This window comes from Micromys minutus, assembly GCF_963924665.1.
Source record: "Micromys minutus genome assembly, chromosome: 2".
Lineage (NCBI taxonomy): Eukaryota > Metazoa > Chordata > Mammalia > Rodentia > Muridae > Micromys > Micromys minutus.
Genome location: NC_137971.1, coordinates 71437084 through 71448739, shown reverse-complemented (window position 1 = coordinate 71448739; position 11656 = coordinate 71437084). Strand labels below are relative to the sequence as shown.

The 11656-nt window shown below is 48.6% G+C and overlaps 1 protein-coding gene across 2 annotated transcripts; it reads right to left on the bottom strand.

The window, feature by feature from the left end:
• Positions 1-5736: 5736 nt before the first annotated feature.
• On the bottom strand, positions 5737-9837 carry CD2BP2 (CD2 cytoplasmic tail binding protein 2). 2 transcript variants are annotated; one of them, XM_080911504.1, is made up of 7 exons: positions 9788-9837; positions 9215-9330; positions 8883-9015; positions 8614-8771; positions 8076-8511; positions 7891-7997; positions 5737-7730 (listed from the first exon to the last, which is right to left on the bottom strand). In XM_080911504.1, exons 2-7 carry the CDS (start codon positions 9290-9292, stop codon positions 7620-7622), a joined length of 1023 nt encoding a protein of 340 aa, XP_080767630.1. In that variant the 5' UTR covers positions 9293-9330; positions 9788-9837; the 3' UTR covers positions 5737-7619. The 2 variants fall into 2 exon arrangements, with proteins under 2 accessions (XP_080767630.1, XP_080767629.1); XM_080911503.1 differs by having other exon boundaries at positions 9774-9817.
• Positions 9838-11656: the final 1819 nt, after the last annotated feature.

The following is an 11656-nucleotide window of genomic DNA, read 5'->3' as shown; positions in this document are numbered from 1 at the left end:
TGCAGCCTGAAGACTGGGCTTCGCCTTGGACTGTCCTGAAAGTGTCCTGGAGATCATGTTTCCCTAGGGCTTACCTGGCCTTTTTACTGGTCCTGTTCTGTTTAGGGCTAAATACCCCCACATCCTTACGCCTGTGCGTTTAGTTCGCTCACACACACAGAGTTGCAGCACAGGATCTAACTGCAGGTAACACGTTATATACTGTTTACGTCTGTGCAGTAACACTATAATGTTGGTACAATTGTGTAAAAAAAGAAAAAGCAGTCACCTAGTAACTTGTTGCTCAGATGGTGTCTCCCACTTTTTTCCATTTTATGTGTATGGGTGTTTGGTTTGTGGATCTCTATGTGAGTGCAGGAATTGAACTCAGGCCCTCTGTACCTCTGTAAGATCAGCCAGTGCTTCTTTCTTTCTTTCTTCCTTTCTTTCTTTCTTTCTTTTTTTAATGTATATAAATACATTGTAGCTGTCTTCAGATACACCAGAAGAGGATGTCAGATTCCATTACAGATGGTTGTGAGCCACCATGTGGTTGCTGGGAATTGAATTCAGGACCTCTGGAAGAGCAGTCAGTGTTCTAACCACTGAACCATCTCTTCAGCCCCAGCCAGTGCTCTTAACCATTGAACCAACTCTCAAGCAAACTGACACTCCCTACTAAGTACCATGTGACTGTAGAAAACTGGACGGGTTGTTGCAGGTACAGCTTGCCTGTTGCTTCCGTATGCTGAAGGCCCTGGGTTTCTCAGTAGGGAGAGAGGATCAGGTGGGGGCTGAGAGGGACAGACAGAAAACAAAGCAGGAGATACTGATTTTTAAAACTGAAAAAGAACTGCAGGAGGGTAGTGGTGCATGCACCTTTAATCCTAACACTGCAGAGCCAGACAGATCTGTGAGTTTCTAGGCCAGCCCAACCTATAAAGTAAGTTCCAGGACAGCAAAGATGACATAGGAAACCCTGTCTCTAAATAAACAAATAAATAAATGTAACTTTTACTTTTTGGGGATGTGTTTCAGTTGGCAAAATGTTTTCCCAGCATTCATAAAACCCTGAGTCCAATACCCAGTACCACATAAACCAAGTGTAACAATACATGCCGGTAATCTCAGTATTTGAAGGCAGTTGTAAGAGGAACTCGGGTTGGAGCCCAGTCTAGGAGACAGAAACTTGTCTAAGAGAACTGCCTGAAAACACTTGACAGCAGCATCTAAGCATGACCGGCGTCTGGAATACAGAAATGTCTCTTATCTCAGCAAGAGGAAGATAACCTAATTATAAAAATTATACCTAATTTGATACAGGGCCGTGCTATGTAGCTCAAGATAGTCTCAAACTCACAGCACACCCCAGTCCAGACTTGAACTTATGAACCTCCTCTTGCTTCAATTTCTCAGTGCCGGGATTAGAAACACATGTTACTAGTCTCAACTACAATCTTAGAAAAATGGGCAAAAATATTAAGAAAAGAAATCACCGAGTCTTCTGACTAAACTTTAGGTATAAGCAGATTGATTAAGATCTTTTAACGGTCACAAGCTGAGGAACACCGGGCTTGTGGTTTCACCTCAGCGTTCTGAGATCCACAGGCTTCCTCTGGGGAAATTAGGTATTAAATAGAGAGTTGGGACTAATGTGCATAGGATGCCTCAATGACAGACATCCTTGTCTTCCTTGTCAAATCACGGGTTGAGACTGAACAAGGACAGGGTGGACTGGGTGAGAAACTCAGGCACTTGGCAAGCATGGAGCAACTGAGATAAATGTGCTAAGAGCAGGGCACTGGAGCTGGAGAGCCAGAAGCCACTGCAAACTGCAGGGCAGAGGCTGTCAGAGGTGAGGGTGGGAACCGGAAAGCCAGAGCAAGACTGATGACGCATCAGAACAGGAAAACAGAAACAGCTCAAGGTGTCCCTAGCGGCATCCCACAGGCTGCTGGCTTCTACAGCCCCAGCACCTGCAATATGGCAGCTGGATGTTTACCTTAGAGGTCAGACAAGCCTCTGAAGACCAGATGGGGAGAGGCCTGCAGTAGCTAGAATTAGCTGAGTGTAGGGAGACTGTATATAGGGCCCCAAAGTACTGGTGATGGCCTGGGGCTGCTGAAACCTTGTTCAACCCTATAGCCTTGAGCCCAAAAAGGACCAAGGACAGCCTAGCCTCCAGGGGGAGTTCAGAAGTGACTTCAAATCCCCAGAGCATCACCACCTCCCATCCTGAGCACACCTGCTTATAAGTCAGACCTGAGACATTCAGCTTGATTCTGACTTCATGTTGACAGCCACAGCCTGCAATCTAGGATCAGCAGCAAAGAAAATGGCTCATCTAGACAATACTTGTCACACACCTAAAGATACTAGTACTTAAAAGGAAATGTGAAGGTAGAAAGTTTGAGGCCAGTTTGTTGTCTCAAAACAAGAAAAAAGGACCCGAGAAATAGGTCGGCAGTGAGGAACACTGCTTACATCCTCTTCTGGCCTCCAAGGGCTGACACTACATACACGGTACACATGCATGCAAGCTAACATGAAAACAAGTAAGATCTTAAAAGACAAACAACCCCCAACACAGACATATACAAAGAAACCAAAATCAGCAGATGAATGTTGTAGGGTTAAAACCTCTTCATGTGGGAGGGAATGATGGGTGTGTCATTCTTGCAGAACAAAACCATTCGTTTTTGCCTAATTGTGCTTTTGTTGTTTGAAGGGTTAAGACAGACCCCATATAGCCCAGGCTATCCTTAAACTTGCTAGGTAAACTAAGAATGATTGAATTCCCAATCCTCCTGCTTCCACCTCCCGAGTGCTGGGATCACGAGCGTGTGCCACCACAGCTGGCTGATCTGGGAGCTCTGGAACCCAGGCTTTCCTGAAGTGCTGCAATCACCTGTGTGCCCTACCACACCCTGTGGTTTATTTGAGCAGTGTTTGGGCATCACGCTACACGCTACTCCTTGTCCCATGAGTCCTCCAGATGCCCAGAGCAGAACCCAACACTCCGGACCTCACCCAGAGGGTCCAGACTCCCTCCTCAGCTGGCTCTTGATAACCTCTTTGGAAACAGACAGCAGTCAAGTCAGATGTATTGAATGAAAAGTCACCTACAGCTTTGACTTTAAGGCTTTCTTGTAAGTTTGCCCATGATACAATACTCCACAGTAAGTTAGCTGTGTGTAACTCTCAGTTGAAAAGCCTCTTAAGATTTACCTGTAGACAAGTCTGTAGGGCACCCTCTTGACTGATGATGACTGATGGGAAAGGCTGAGGGTAGGCCATCCCACCCCTAGGCTGGTGGTCCTGGGTGCAAGAAGGCAAGCTGAGCAGGCCAGTAGACAGCATTCTTCCATGGCCTTTGCTTCAGTTTCTGCCCGCTGGCTCCCACCAGCTTAACAATGAACCAAACTTTCCTTCCCGTGATGTTTTTGGTCACAATGGTTTTCTGTTGTTGTTTTTGGTCCAAACAGTGTTTCTCTGTATATTTTTGGCAACCCTGAAACTTACTCTACAGACCAGGCTGGCCTTGGACTTAAGAGATCCTCCTGCCTCTGCCTCTTGAGTGCTGGGGTCAAAGGTGTGCACCTTCACCGCCTGGCTTCGGTCATCTTATCACAGCAAGAAAAACATTAACTAGGACACCCTTCTGTGCACTGAAACTGGGTTCAGACACCTGTATTCCATTATCCAAACAGCCCCAAAAAACTTCAGTTGATGATGTCCTTGAACTTCTGAAGCTCCTACCCGGATTACAGGCTGAGCTACTGGGCTGTGGCGCCCCCACTCTCTAGTCTTGAGGGCTGCCCCTGTCAACAGGACCGGGAAGAGCTGGCCACTCCTTTGCCTTCAGCACTCTCCCTCTAAGGCTAGCTGACTAGTAGAGAACATACGAGGAAGTGTTGTGTAGGTGCTGGGGCTGGTAGAATCAGTGGAAGAATCAACCACCAAGCTAACAAGCAGGGAGCCGGAACAAAGGAAGCCCAGTTAAATCTCTATTGATTGGCCTTCTCCTGACAGCTGGGAGGACAGGACTCCCAAGAGAGCTGCTTTCTTCCAGTTCTGCGCCATGATGTTCAGCCTCACTACAGGCCCACAGCAGGGACAAGAGGGATGGCTGGTACATGGTGAAGTAAAAAGTAAAAATAAAAAAAAGGAGCAGGGCTGGAGTCAGACAACAGAAGACCTTCCCAAATAGCAGCTGGGCACGGCGGCATACCTCATAACCTTAGCAGTCAAAGAGATGGGAAAGGAGGACTCGTTCATGGTCAGATAGAGCAATCTGAAATATAGAAATCACCAAGTAGATGTTGACGAAAGGGGCAGGGTTATGGTTCAGCTGGCAGGGGTACTTGCTGCCAAGCCTGACCACCTGAGATCAATCCCCAGGATCCACATGACAGGAGATAACTGACCAATGTGAGTGACATGTGAGTGCACACTCAAATCAATGTCATTTTCCCCACTTTTAAAGGTTAGGGATGTAGCTCACTGGTGGAGTTGCTTGAACCAGGGCCTTGAATAGAATTTTCCCAAACCCTCCCCCTACCACAAACACACAAAGCAAAACCAAGACCTGGGCTGGGACATTCCTCAGTGCTAGAGTGACTGTCAGCAGATGCAAACCCCTGGCTCCACTGCACTCCCAAAAGCAGCAGTTGGACAACACAGAGTAGACTAAATGGGGGCAGACACTCAACTTTGGCTGAGTAGGAGGTAAGGCTGGGTATGAAGTGCTGGGGAGTGGAAATGAACCCTTAAGCAACAACAAAGAATGGTGGTGCATGCTTCTGCTGTGCATGCTTCTGATGCCTCAACTCTGGAGGCAGAAGTAGGCAGATCTCTAAATCCAAGGCCAGCCTGGTCTACACAGTAAATTCTATCTAGGCCAGCCTGGGCTACACAGTAAATTCTATTTAGGCCAGCCTGGGCTACACAAAGACCCTACCTTTAAATAAAAAAGATAGTGGCATGCTAAGCCACAGTTAACCCTAAAAACAGGTGTAAAAAGCCAGACAGAAGAGATCACAGTGTATGGTTTCCATTTATCCAAAACACCCAGACACAGGAGATCAGCGGGAGTCCCCAGGGCTGGAGAGTAAGGACTTGTCAGCTGAAGTGAAAGTCATTTCTTTTAATTAAAAACAATTTTTAAGCGTGTATGGGCGCTATGCCTTTGTGTTGTCTGAACCACCTGGATACCCAGTGTCTGGAGCTAGAAGTGTGGGATTCCTCTGGAGTTACAGATGACTGTGAGCCCGCGTATAAGTGCTGAGAATCAAGCCTGGCCCTTTTAACTGCTCAGGCACTTCTCAGGCCCCCCTTTTAAAAAATTACATTGTACTTTTATTATTGGAGGGGGAGTGAAGAGGAAGGCAGTTTGCCCAGCACTTGGGAGGCAGAGACAGATGAACCTCTCTAAGTTCAAGACCAGCCTGGTCTACATAATCAATTCCAGGACAGGCAGGGTCTAAGAGAGAACCTGTCTGAAAACAACAAAACCCCCCCATCCAAACAATTACTGGCTTTGTGCTGAGAAGGTCCATGACTGTACCACCCAGACGATACCCAATCTGGAAACATAAGCAGGGCTGGGCCAGGTTAGTGCTTGGATGGAGAGTACAATGAACTCTGGCAAAGCCCTAAAAGTGTTGGTTCTAAAGTGGTTGTGCTCTCCAGAGTAGGTGGGTGTATATTCACTTTCTACACGTGCTTTATTAAATTACCACAACTTAAACAGCTTGACACAAATTTATTATCTTACAATTCTAGAGGGTACAAGTCCAAAGTGGGCTTCACCGGGCTATCACTGTGGGGCTGCACTTGCCTGGGAAGAACCTATCTTCTGCCTTTCCTTCTGTCTCTCCTGGCCACCTGAACCCTGACAAATACTCCTCTCTTCCAGCTTTCAGACTCCTTTGCTCTCTTGTTGGGAGTCAGTTCCTTTTCCAGCATAAAGACCCCATGATTACAATGGTCCCAATAATCAAAGGTAATCTCCCAGTCTCAAAATTTCTCAATTTTGCTCAGCATCATGGCGCATGCCTTTAGTCTCAACACTTGAGAGGCAGATCTCTTGTGAGTTTCAGGTCAGACAGGGCTACATAGTGAGACCCCATCTCAAAAAATTTTAAAAAAACACACCAAAACCAAACCAAGCCATAACATTACTTCTGCGCAATCCCCCTTTCCCTTTGCCACATGAAGCATAAGCAATACTCTCACAGTCTGGGGCTCAGGACGTAGGTATCTTTAGGGATACTCTGCCCCTCCTGGGTATTACCAGGAAAGTGCACTCAGAAAGCAATGAAGGAAGAAATCAGCTTTAGATCAGCCAAGTCAGGAACCTGGAGGACATCTTGGTGTTTATCTCAAACACTTGTGAACAGTCACTCGGGCCATATGACTGGATTTTACTCATCCCAAGACAGCAGGTTTCCACTGTTAAGTCTCTGGGAGAGCCGGTTCCTCTTTAACCTCCAATACCTTATAAATACCTGGTGGGTTCTGTCTTAATGACACACTAAGTCAGATGTCTTACCACTAATGTTCTTCTTGAAGTCACAGAAACTAATCTATGCTGGCAGTAATGGGTCTGTCAGACAAGTTGGAGGTCTCTGCAATAATTACCCACAACCAAGCCTGAGCTGAGCCCACTTTCCAAGTTCTTAGCCTGGATCCCACTAGCCTGTAGTTCTTGGGGTGTCTCTTGTAGGCAAACAAGGTGAGCACAGAGCAGCACTGCTGGGGTGAAATCTGCTGGGTCCCTGTCTGCCTCCCACACTCCAGATTCCCCAGATTCCTGGAAGGGGAACAGACCAGAGTTGTTTCCTCAAGGCGCTAGCCCCATGCCCAAGACGTGGGAGCCCAGGAAATACAGACAATGCCTGAAAGGCCAAGCAAGAGAAAGCTTTATGCCAAGAAAGGTCAGGGGAGTGAGCTCCATGACCAGCTAATTCACTGTCATCTCCAGGATGTCACTACTCTTTGCCCTCTGTGTCACAGGGTGGTCCAAGTAACCTTCAGGTACCACCAGGTCCATACTTAACCTAAGAGCTATGGAAACTACTGCAGGAGGGTGAGCAGTAGAGAAACCAGACTAGGAGAAGAGGAGAACCCATGTTTAAGAGGATCTCCTACTAGAATTTCAAAGTCTTCCAAATGTCCAAATACAAAGGAGCTGCCGGGACAGAGAATTTGAGGTCCTAAAAGCCAAAGATCAGCAGAACAGGGACTTGCAAGGGAGACTGGAGAACAGAGTGATAGAGGGAACTTTACACAGCAAGAAGTCTAAGAAGGAAAGTTACAGGAACCTGATGGGCCCTCCCTCTGCCTCCAAGGGTGGGAAACAAAACTGAGGTGGTCCAAGACACCAGAGAGAAGCATAAGAGGAAGGCTCTTGGGAGGAAACACTTAAGGACCGACCAGGTGAAGCCAAAGGAAGCTATGGAGAAGCCCTGGCTCTTGCCATTAGCATAGTCAAAGCCCTGATGCACACTCAAGGCTTTTATTGGGAAACACACACTGGCTTTGGAGTAGCCTCCAATATCCTCACTGCCCAGGGCAGCTGGGGCCTCCAATGCCTAGTCCAAGAAAGAAGGGGCTGCCACACTGGGTCCTTATTGGGCTCACGTGTAGAGATCAAAATCAATGCGCTTGGAATTGTAGAACTGACCACCTGGAGGGTCCAGCTTCCGGCAGTAAACACCATCCGGGAAGTAACCTTCACTCACCCAGGTCTGTAAGAACAGAGGACAAGACAGAAGCTGGGATGGGAAGGCAGGGTAGGCAGGGGCTCACCTGCATCTGGGCAGGTGTAGAGGAAAGGCTCACCTGCATCTGGGCAGGTGTGGAGGAAAGGCTTACCTGCACCTGGGCAGGTGTGGAGGAAAGGCTCACCTGCATCTGGGCACTGGTGAAGGGTCCATATAGCTCAGCGTCCCCTGTATTCTCCCATTTATACTCCCACATCACATCCATCAGACCAGCTCCTGCCGACTCTGCTTCTAAAGCAATCAAGATATTTGGGCATCAAACACCCAGTCTCCTGCCCACACTGCACCTCCTGTGCCCTCTGAACTTACCTTCTCTATGGGTAGGGGTTGGGGTTTCCAGTTCCCCCTCTGCTACTTCCTCAGCAAACATGTCCAGAGAGGGTGGAGGTGTAGGGTCATGGGATCCCTGGGTCCGACTTCCCAAACCCTTCAGTCGCATAGCCAACCGCTCCCTTGTTTCCTGGTATACACCAAGGTTGCCTCGGGCCACCATTTGATCAGCCAACCCAGAGAGCCGGTCTAGACGCTGGGGGGAATTGGGCCTTCCAGTCCCCTTGCTGTTCCCTTTGCCTCCTCCTCTGGCCCCCAGCCGCCTAAGTGCCCCAGCCACTGTCTCTCTTGGCAATAACAACTCCAAAAGTCCCTCCAGGAGGGCTTGGGCACTCATTGGAGTCTGACCCAGGCTGTCTTCCTCCTCTGAGTCTGAAACCTGCTGCTTATCAGGTGGCCTTTCCTTGATCCTCACCTATAAGGGAAAGAGAATTATCATTTCTTACAAACTTGCACCAGGGCCCAGGCCCAGCACCAGCATTCCCAGGCCTCAGCCGGGGCAGTTCCTGTGCCACACCCAGTCAATGTTGTCCAGCCAGCTGTCTCGGATCTGTGCATCCTGGTTCAGGAAGTAGTTGCCATCAGCATCAAAGTGGCCTTCCTCCATCTCCTCCTGAAGGTTGAAGGGTGTGATCCTCACACCCCCCTCACTAGGGAGAGTAGCTGCTTCCTGACCTGTACCAAAGACATGGGGGGCCCCATGCTAGTCATGCAGAAAAGGTACACCTCCCACCTCCATACTTAAGACTTGTCACTCCAACCGTTAATGCTTTGGAAAAAGCTCACCTTCTACATCCTCTGAGGCCAGGATATCATATTTGCTGGACCCCTCATCATCATCCTCTTCATCACTGTCTAAAGAGTGCTTGCCTTTGAAGCGGCTCCCAGGACCACCTGCTCCAGCCACAGGGTCCACCAGCTGTGAGTAGGGCGGAACAAATAAGAAACTACTGCCTAGTTCCCCAAATATCCCAGATCTGTACACAACTGGTATCCTTCCAAACCCAGTGACCGGGAATAACTACCCCTTCCTTGGCTTCCCAGCTTTTCTCCCATCAGACTTCTCCCTCTTCTTTCCTCTCAGTCCTCCACAGACCTTAAGAATATGGCCATCTCACCTTCTTTTTGGGAACACTGATTTCATCTTCATCATCCTCATCTCCAACACCCTGAAAAGTCACTTTCCTCTTTGGCATGACTGACGGTAGATTTCCTCCAGCAGGACCTCGGAAAACTATATGAAGTGAGGAAATTAGGTAAGGAGAGAGGACCGCGAGAGTGTACAGGCTCCACAAACATTTTTCCTGGTAAATCTGGAAGGACGAATCACTAAAGCATCTGAAAGAACTAGCAGGCACGACGTCCGGAATTGGTTTGGCAATTCAGAGGTCCTGGAGGGAGGATATGTGAAGGATCTCCGCCCCCGCGTTGACCCTGTGGGTACTCCCGTCAGGGGGGCGGGGGAAGCCAGGTTCCCCCTACGTCATCACTCCCCTACCAGTCCGGAGCTCAACCACCTCTCCTACCCGAGTGCCCCCCAGAGGCCGATAGGGCCCAAGAGTTGGCGCCTTAATAGTCTCAAACCCCGAATTCCACATAGCGACGTTGCTCGGCCATGCCCAGCTCCGCGCACAATCTAGAGGCAAAGCTAACCCGCAGGGATTCAAACAATCTTACCCGCCGACGCTCACCTAGGAACCCAGGGTCAGACGGGGAAGAAAAGAAAAGATGCGTCCGCCGGTATTACATCCGGGGCACCCGCCTCTATCACCCGGAAAAAGACTATGAAGATGACCATAGGGCCCGGAAGTGGCTTCACTTCTATCCAAAAGACTGGCAGAACGGGCGGATGTATACCTTTAGCCAAGGCCAACTCTCCGCAGGAAGTAACGTAAGACCTGCAAAGACTCGCGTGAACTCCGTATTTGCCTCGCGGGACTTGAAGATGGCGGGAAATGTTTTATTATTCTGCAGTGGTGGATACGGAGATGTGGCCTTCTTTTTTCTAAAAGAGGTTTCCAAGGCCTGGTTGGAGACGTACAGACTGTACAGGGGCCTCGGGTTTCACTTTGCATTTATGGATAGGGTTCTGTACGCCTAATGCCATTCAGTAGAAACTCAGGTTTCTGAGCTTAACGCAAATCCCAACACTCGGGAAATTGAAACAGGATTGATTGTTACAAGATTGGCACCAGTCTGGGATACAACATGATACTTTTTTCTTTTTAATCTTGCTTTTCTCCCTGAGGCCTGCTTCTGATTGTAAGCACTCGGGCACTTTCCAAACCAAGTCCTTTTAGAGCCCAGGAAGTTTTTTGCACCATATCTATTCCTCACTTAATTCCTAGTTTCTGTAGTGGAACAGCCATCACAGGCGGTGGCACTGGCACGGGTGTCCAGTAACTAGGCATAAGCCCATAGTGCCCTGCTCTCAGGCCCTGAAAAGCTCTTGACTCAGTTACAAGATGAAGCCTACCCACCCCTTAGCAAACTGCCAAGGTGTTGGAATTAAGCTCCTGCAAAGGTGGGACCAGGTGAGAGCTTCCTCAACAATGAGGTTTAGATCTGGAGCTCTGGGGAAGAACTCAAACCTGAACACCTCCACCCCCACCCTCGGGCTAGATGGCCATTAGAGCTGGAAGAGGTTGGTCAGGACTACACCTTTCTCCTCCGGGGTTTTCTCCCACTCTGAATCACTATGAAACGTCATTGACTGTGTGACCTTAACGTCTTCTGTGGGTACAGAAGTCCTACACCAGGAGAGCATCTTGCTACAGACAAGACCCTGAAAAAAAAACAACAGCTTTCAGCACTACTGGTTTATCTGGAAGGAATCTTCTCTTCTACCTGGAGACCACACCTTGATCCTCATCCTAATTAAGAACTGTCAAGTGGAGCTCTGCTTTATGGCCACAGAAGCCCACCACTTTATCCTGATCCACGGTAGAGGGAGTATGGCAAAAAGCTAGCCATAGAAAACAAGAGCTGGGCAATTTGGTTGTGTGCACCTGCTGGGATGAACCAAAGGCAGCTAGCTAGTCCACCCTAGAAGCCAGTACCAGGAACCCAGCCCAATCTAAAGATGGTGGTTTTGCAGGCACTCTCAGCCCCCTCCTTCAGCTTCCAGGGAGATCCTAGTCCTGCAAGCTCTGCAGAGGATCCCAGGAGGCCAATGACAGTGGAGGCAGCAGATCCCAGGCAAAGCTGAAGAGGAGCTGGACCACTATGTTGATGACAGATGGAGCAAGGATTTACTGTGACTCCTTTTGGGGGACAAATACTATTCACAGGGGTTGCCTAAGATTGTTAAAAAACAAAGAAACATACATTATGACTCACAGCAGTAGTAAACTGTTAGGTAATGATGAAAATAATTTTATGGTTGGAGTCACAACATGAAGAACTGTATTAAAGGGTCACAGCATTAAGAAGGTTGAGAACCACTGGTCTAGATGTTCCTGCCCAGATCAGCAGACTGAACCTATGCAGAGTCAGACTTTCTTCTTGGTTCTTTCCCCCTCACTCTACAGCCCTCTTCAAATAACAAGGCAGGAGACAGA